This window comes from Gopherus flavomarginatus, chromosome 1 (genome assembly GCF_025201925.1).
Source record: "Gopherus flavomarginatus isolate rGopFla2 chromosome 1, rGopFla2.mat.asm, whole genome shotgun sequence".
Taxonomy (NCBI): Eukaryota; Metazoa; Chordata; order Testudines; family Testudinidae; genus Gopherus; species Gopherus flavomarginatus.
This window is the reverse complement of record NC_066617.1, coordinates 316,646,933-316,655,238: the sequence shown is the minus strand read 5'-3', so window position 1 is coordinate 316,655,238 and position 8,306 is coordinate 316,646,933. Positions and strand designations below refer to the sequence as shown.

Genomic DNA, 8,306 nt, shown 5'->3' with positions numbered 1-8,306 from the left:
ACTTACTCTCTGCTGTTGGTACAATTATTTATGAAACAGCATGGACACTTGAGAAAGCAGGACCAGATGAAAGGAGAAAAGCAAATGCAGTCATAGGCGCCAACTTTTTCCAGCACCAGTGGGTACCCATGCCCCCAACCCCTTTTCCCACCCCAACTCCACCCTTTTCCTGCCACTGGCCCTGCCCCCATTCCAACCCCATCCCCAAAGTCCCTGCCCCAGCTCCGCCCCCTCCCTACCCCTATTAGATCCCTTCCCCAAATCCCCACCCCGCCTCTTCTCCTCTCCTCCATGAATCAGTTGTTTTGTGGTGCAAGTGCTGGGAGGGAGGAGAAGCAGGACATGGCGGTGTGCTTGTGGAGGAGCTGGAGGTAAGCTGAGGATAATTAATTAAGATGAGGTATTATCAGCAGGAGAAAACAATTTTTTTGTAGTGATAATCAAGATGGCCCATTTTAGACAGTTGACAAGAAGGTGTGAGGATACTTAACATGGGGAAATTGATTCAATATGTGTAATGACCCGGCCACTCCCAGTCTCTATTCAAACCCAAGTTAATGGTATCTAGTTTGCATATTAATTCAAGCTCAGTAGTTTCTTGTTGGAGTCTGTTTTTGAAGCTTTTCTATTGCAAAATTGCCACCTTTAAGTCTGTTACTGAGTGACCAGAGAGGTTGAAGTGTTCCCCTGTTGGTTTTTGAATGTTATGATTCCTGATGTCAGATTTGTGTCCATTTACTCTTTTGCATAGGGACTGTCCAGTTTGGCCAATGTACATGGCAGAGGAGCATTGCTGGAGATATCTATATCTAATCTCTCTCTCTCTCTCTCTCCCCCTCATATGAATCTTCTTGCTATATGTTCCACTCCATGCATCTGAGGAAGTGGGCTGTAGCCCACGAAAGCTTATGCTCAAATTTGTTAGCCTCTTAAGGTGCCACAAGTACTCTTGTTCTTTTTTATCTTGTGCAGAGGTTCTCAAACTGGGGGTCAGGCCCCCTCAGGGGGTCATAGGATCATTGCTTGGGAGGTTGTGACCTTTCAACCTGCACTGCAAGCCCCACTTGCCTCTAGTATGTATAATGGTGTTAAATATATTTAAAAGGTTTAATTTATTGGGGCGGGGGTCATGCTCATACACTTGTGATGTGAAAGGAGTTGCCACTAAAAAAAAGTTTCAGAGCCCCTGATCTTGTGGCGATGGGAGCAACCCAGGACACAGCAGCTGTTTAGTTTCAAACCTCTGTCAAGTAGCCCCCTCTCCTCCCTGCGCCCGCTGGCCGTGGTACTGCTCATGCGCGGCGCGGCCCCGCCTCTCCCAGGGACAGAGCCCATTGGCCAGTTCAAGTCTCGCGGCCGGGCCAATCCAGGAGGCGGTACGTACAGTACCGGTCGCCTAATTCAAACGGCGGGGCGGGTGGTCGCGGAGCTTCCGTGGCTCCCGCCCTTTATATTGTCCGCGGCTATGAACGGCCGCCTCCCTCCGCAGCTGCCGGCCACCCGGAGAGCCGAGCCGGCTTACAGAGGTAAGGGCCGCGCCCCCCGGCAGGGCCCTGGAGCCGGCCCTGAGCGGGGCTCGCCCGCAGGTGCTGCAGGCCCACGCCCCCCGCCCGCTCGCGGGAGGGAGCCCCAGCCACCCCCTCGCCCCCTGCTCGGGGCCCCGTCCTGCCCGGACCTGGCTCTGCCCTGCCCCTGAAACCCCCCAACCCCCAGCTTCAGGCAGCGGGCGGGGGAGACGGGCCAGCGGGCGAGGTGAGACAAGGTGGGTGAGACGCACCAGGCCCACAGTCCCGCAGGATCCCACAACACAGAGAAACGAGCCGGGGGCGGGGGCAGGGTCCGTCTACTGTGGCTGAAAAGGCGGGGCAGCCGCTTTGTCCACATGGAAACATCTGGTTCGTTTACACTGAATCAACTTTTTAACACTCTTTTCTAGCGAGTGTGAACATGTGACTAGGGATGGTGCAAGCACTAGGCGGCCACCTGGGGCACCGAAGTTTGTGGGGGGGCTGAAAAGCGGTGCCTAAAATAGGACCAGATAACAATCTAGAGGCAGGCTGCAGATCGCAGGCTGTATGGAGGCTAGGAGAACTTGTGGCACCTTAGAGACTAACAAATTTATTTCAGCATGAGCTTTTGTGGGCTACAGCCCACTTCTTCCGATGCATAGACTGGAACACACAGACAGGAGCTATTTATACATACCGAGAACATGAAAAGGTGGAAGTATCCATACCAGCTATAAGAGTCTAATCAATTGAGATGAACTATTATATTAGACTCTTCCAGTTGGTATGGATACTTCCACCTTTTCATGTTCTCTGTATGTATAAATATCTGTCTGTGTGTTCCATTCTATGTACCCGATGAAGTGAGCTGTAGCCCATGAAAGCTTATGCTGAAATAAATTTGTTAGTCTCTAAGGTGCCACAAGTACTCCTGTTGTTTTTGCGGATACAGACTAACACGGCCACTACTCTGAAACCTGTAAGGAGGAGGTAGATAAGAACCATGATCCTAGTGAATTGCTCTCCGACTCCTGCCATTTAGAAAGCCAGTGAAGTCCTTTGATGGTGAATCGATAATTGTACACATTGCTGTGTTGGTAGGCACATTACAGTACTAGCTCCTCTGTCTTGTAGATTACACTGCAGCAGCCAGAAAGAGAGTGGAAGGCCTGAAGTGTAAGCCCTGCCCTCCCCACCCCACCCACTGGGGCTGAGCTGTGCTGTCAGTATGGTGCAAGCCAGGTGGCTTGCACACAGCATGCTCCTCAGAGAGCGGGCTGCAGTTTTTCCAGGGCAGAGGCGCTGCTCCCTCTGGAGAGAAGGGAGGGAGGCTGCGGCTGGCTGCTCTGTGGGCTCTGTTGCGTGGAGGGGTGGCTAAGCTGCTTTAACCCACCTCCCTGTGCTCTAGCTTTGCCATGAGGACCCCGCACTCTCTGCCTTCACAGTCCTGCCTGCCCCCCATACCCGCCTGCTGCAGCGAGAGCAGGACGGACTTGTGAAGGCAAAGCAGGCCACATGCTCCCATTGTCTTGTTGCAAGTGCACTTGGCCCACTGCTGCTGCATGCCAGGGACTGGAGAGGATAGTGCCCATTTCACCTTGCGTCTCTGAATCCTATCATGCCTGCCGCCCCCCTCCATACCTAAACTTGGTCTGCTTCCCTTCCCTTCCCTTCCCCAGCCAAACCTGATCCTCCCAGTGACTGGACCTGTCTGCTTCCCTTGCACTCTGCACCCGCACCCAAACCCGAACCCCCACTGGCCGAACCCGGTCTGCTTCCCTTCCCCACCAAACCCAATACTCCACTGACTCAACCTTGTCTGCTTCCTTTCCCCGTGGGAAAAATAAATTCTAAATTATAATGTGGTACTCTGTGACAATGTATTGTGTATAATGTATGTGATTTATTTTAAGATCCATGCCAGATTATGCAAATTGAGAACAATAACAATGTCAGCACTGTCAGGCTATTCATTTATTTTCATGAAATATGTAGACTAATTAAATTTAATAAATTTTCAAGCCGAACGTGTGTTAATTCTAATGAATAATGCCACATTATGCAGTATTCATTTTTGAAAGTTTTTAATAAGCGATGCTGGGTGGGGATGCAGGGTGGAAGTTTCACTAGGGTGCAAAATATCCTTGCACCAGCCCTGCATGTGACAGTTCCAGGGACAGCACAATTCAACTTGTCTTTAATATACACAACTATCGCGACTGTTATGCCTTAAAGATACTTTGTTAAAAAAACTGATTCTGCAACCCTTGCTGAAAAAATAGGTAAATTCATCCCAGTTGCTTCCTCCTTAAACAAAAAGGGCCTTGAGAAAGTATGCCTTGAAGATTATCTAATTTGGGGTACTGTCAGATTTAAGCGGGGGAAGCAAATTCTACAGTGAGGATGTTCTAAGATCAGTCTGCTGCAAACTGTAGCCTCATTTAGAACAGATTGCAGGAATTCAATCTAGAGATAAGAGGCATGGATGATATTGGTGAGATCAGTATCTGAAAGGAAAGATCAGAACTTGTTAAGCAGGAAGATATAAAATTGCTCTTGACCAATGCTGCTGTCTGGTCATCGCAGACAGTTCAGGTTCAAAGAGAACCCCAAGATTGGAAACTTGAGTAGCAAAAGGAGGGCCTACTTGGTCAAAAAGGGAAATGTTCTCAATAGGGCAGGTAAAAATGTGACTTAAAAACCCACACATTTATAACACTTAAGTAGAATGTTTTACTTACATGGTGGTAGGGTTTTTTTCTTCCTACTTTATAGTCTAATTGCTAGAGTGGATGATTTTTGTACTTGTTTGGTCAATTGTGAAAATTCTCTAGATAAATCAAATTCTATTAACACTTAAAATGCTGAAAAAGACAAGTCTGAGGCCTTACTAATGACTTGACTATGAGAATAAAATAAATTCAGATAAAAGTGATAAGCAAATAGCCCATTCTGTAATTACAGCCAGTGTTGCCTTTTTCTAGGTTGAGTTTCCACAAGTCAAGACGGCTGAAATGCTTTGATTGGGCTGTAGTCCATCAGGATTTGCATTAACGGGACTCTTGCTCCTAAGTCACAAGTGCTTTTGAATATACGACTCCTGTGTACCAAAGGGTTATAAGAAATAGCCAGCATGGATTTGTCAAGAACAAATCATGCTAAACCAACTTAATTTTTCCTTTGACAGGCTTACTGGCCTAGCGGATGTGGAAAAGCAGTAGATTTGATATAACTTGATTTTTAGTAAGGCTTTTGACACTGTCCCACATGACAGTCTCCTAAGCAAACTAAACTAGAAAGTTTTCCTGCTTTAAAATTCGCAACCCCCACCCTGTGGATGCAGTTATCAGTATAAAAGTGGTTATGCCAGTATAGCTTTATTCTGGTTTGTGAAAAATAAGCTATACGGTGCAAACTGATGAGTGGCTGTGTCACCCCTGCCCTGTATCCTGGGGTGCCCTTTACAATGCATTGCTTCTGTAGCCTCCAGCCTGGACTGTTCCCAAAAAGCCTCCAGCATGTAAATCATTTCCAGCCACGTCTGTGTGTACTACAGTGAGCCAGCCAGATATACCTTGGCTCTTACCAGCCTCGGTTATGCTGCAGGGTGACCCAAACATACCCCTAGTCCCAGATTTTCCCCCAGTAGGTCCTGTACTGCCTAGCCCTATCCTGAACGGTACAAATATATTGAGCCCTATATTGCTTTAAGGGAGTAACATATGCACAACTTGTTACCTAGATACTTCAGGTTGAACACACTGAATTAGATAAAGCAATAAAACAAGTGTACAAAGAGATTTTAATTGAGTACAAATGAAGAATAAAAGTCACAAATGGTTACAAGAAAAATAAAGATAAAATGCTTACTGGTGCCCAACTTCAACAAATGATTGGCTTTAAAGTAAAGTTTTTCACCACATGCTTTCTGCAGTCTTATTGACCAAACTCTTTTAGGTCAGGACCCCTCCCCTAGAATCCAATGGCTGCTTCCTTTGTCTTTTCAGGTGCAGCAAATTATAGAATATTAGGGTTGGAAGGGACCTGAGGAGGTCATCTAGTCTAACCCCCTGCTCAAAGCAGGACCAATTCCCAGACAATTTTTTACCCCAGTTCCCTAAATGGCCCCCTGAAGGATTCAACTCACAAGCCTGGGTTTAGCAGGCTAATGCTCAAACTGCTGAGCTATCCCTCCCCCTAAACATATGACCTTCTGGAGAATGTGATGGGCAGGGTAGAAAGAGTGGTCCCTTGATGTTTGTCCTTTTTTATTGTTTGTCTCTGTCTTGAAAAATATTTCCAGCTGAGACTCAGGAGACAGTCTGTGGGAGGATATTCCCTGCTGTTTTTTCCCCCCACCTGTTTGAACTTCCTTTGTCGTCCCTTCCTGCTTTGACTTTTCTTTACTGTTTAAATGCAAATGAATGCAAGCACACATTCTTTCCTTTGCTTAGGATAAACCTGTTTGCCACCTTCTGTTTGGGCAGGGCTGTAGGGTTTGGAATGTGTGTTAAACTCCAATGTTGCCAAACATATTTTACCAGGACAATACTGACCAGCAAATTGAGTTTTCAAATACATCATTAGGCATACTTGAACTGTACAAACAATATTACGATGATGTGAACACAGGGATAGACTGTCACAACGGGTGTAAGGCACCTTTATTCTGATATAAAAGCCTTAATGTGGACTCGGTTAATAAAACCTCATACTCCTAACTGCTATAATTACACTGGTATAGTGTAGTGTAGACCAATCCTGGGTCTAATGAAACACCTGCATAGTGTTATCAGCATACTGGTGACAGTGCAATCCCAAATCTTCCTTAATGCCTTTCCTTTCCTCTGTCACAGTACTATTTTCAATGGACTTTTTAAACACATTGGACAGGAGGTGAGGAGGAGGCAAATAGAAAAGCAGGTGGAGACAGAATGGAATTTTTCTCTGGAGCTTATACCTTAAAGTCTTTTCTAGTTCTGTGAAAAGCAGATTTTTTAACCTTTCATCTGAAGTTGCCATGGGGAACAAGCTGCACCTTCCCTCACATGGCCTCTAACAGCTGATATCAACCAAAGTCCTCCACTGATAGAGGCAACCAAATAAATGTATATATTATATAGCATAAAATTCTTCTGAAACCCAGCACCAAGAGGTGAAATATTAACAATGAATGTTAGGTTGTTAAAACAGTAATCTTGGATTAAAGATTTAACGTGTCACACTATTGTATAGAATTCAGATTTAAAATCTGAACATTGCATCCTTAACTTCTAACATGGGGACCAAAAAGTGGGCCAGGGAACTAAAGCACAGCAGTGTAGCTGTGTCACCAGTACTGTAAAAAACCCACCTCCACAAGGGGATTAGCTCTACACTGCCACTTTACAGTGCTGAAACTTGCAGCACTTAGGAGTATGTTTTTTTCACATCCCTGAACCACCAGAAAGTTGCAGTGCTGCAAAGTGGCAGTATAGACAAGGCCTAGGTTTGTTCTCCCTCACACTTTATGGTAGATTTTTGAAATGCCTGAAAGGTTTTTAGCTGCACCGCCACTGCCGTGCCCCTCCCCAAATAATAAAAAATTCTACTTGTTCACCTTTCTCTTACTGAATGACTCTGACAATAACTAGAGAACTACCAGTCTTATGACACTAGAAAACCTGTGGGGGTGAAAACTGATTGAGATAGGAAGTGACTTCCATTGAGACCCTTAATACTGAATTGTGTGTGGAGGAGGGAAGCTTGGCTGAAGATTCAGCACCCTGCCCCTTCAGTTAGGGGGCTCAGAGAATTCTCTGTCTACATCAGTTGTCCAACTCCTGCAGTAAAAACAGGGAAATTAAGGCTTCGCGTTCCTGAGTGTCTCACTGAGGTGGAAAGACCAGGTTTGTGGTGTTTTCTTTAAAAAACAAAAACAATCCCCCCACCCCACCTCCCAAAAACAACACACCACCCAACCCTTTCAGGCCTTTTTACATGGTAAGACTATATCTAAAACATTTCTCCATGCTTGTTCTACTGTTGGTTCTGCATCTCGGTGGTGACAAAAAAGCCCAAATATAAAATAAAGATCAGGTTCTGATGGCTTTTACCAGTGTTGTCTGTCTGTAGACTCAGTGCTGGCATAAGCTCTTCTGTGCCCGTTAATGATAGCATTTCATTGTTGCTGCTGCAAGTGGAACTGCACCAATGCTAGACGCACAGTAGAAGAGGTAACAGTCCCTGTAGAGGCAGCCACAGAGAACAGAAGAACACCTCTGTGACTTGGGGGTGGTTCTTGTTCAATGGTTAATTTAGCAGAACATCAACTGTGAGAAATGTGTAAATAAGCCACACTTGAATATATACAAAGTGTTAAATGAAAATAAAGATAAAATTGCTCAGTGTGGCTATTAAAATTCTGACTATATATAAAAATCCTTTTCTTCAAATCTCTGCCCAGAGGCTTTATTTATTAATTTGTCTTTTGAGTCTTGATAAAAATGAAATATGTTTAGGCTAATTTGATTCTTATAAGTTTGTTAGAAATGGGTTGAGCTGGAAATAAGGATTTTGTGTAACACTAAAAAAATGTTCCCTTTTTTTTTTTTTTTTTTTTTTAAATCCATTAGAACAAAGAAGACAAAAGGTTGAAGAGTACTTGTTAAGAAAAAAGGCCATTTCTGGATTGCTCATACAGGAGAAGCGGACAAATATCAGGTGGAGTAAATACATTTGTTTTAAATCTGTCTACCATGAAGGGGCCAGTTTACCCCTTTACACTCTTGCTGTGGGAAACTGAATTACCAGTCAATA

General features: G+C 45.1%; 1 protein-coding gene across 2 annotated transcripts in view; it reads left to right on the top strand.

Moving 5' to 3' along the window:
* The first annotated feature begins 1,401 nt into the window (after positions 1-1,401).
* The window catches only part of CKAP2 (cytoskeleton associated protein 2), a 31,466-nt gene continuing 24,561 nt past the window's right edge, over positions 1,402-8,306 (top strand). For both annotated transcript variants that reach the window (XM_050948440.1, XM_050948432.1), the window contains exons 1-2: positions 1,402-1,526; positions 8,123-8,210. In XM_050948440.1, coding sequence (XP_050804397.1) covers positions 1,466-1,526; positions 8,123-8,210 — 149 coding nt within the window. In that variant the 5' untranslated portion in view covers positions 1,402-1,465. The remainder of the gene's footprint in view (positions 1,527-8,122; positions 8,211-8,306) is intronic.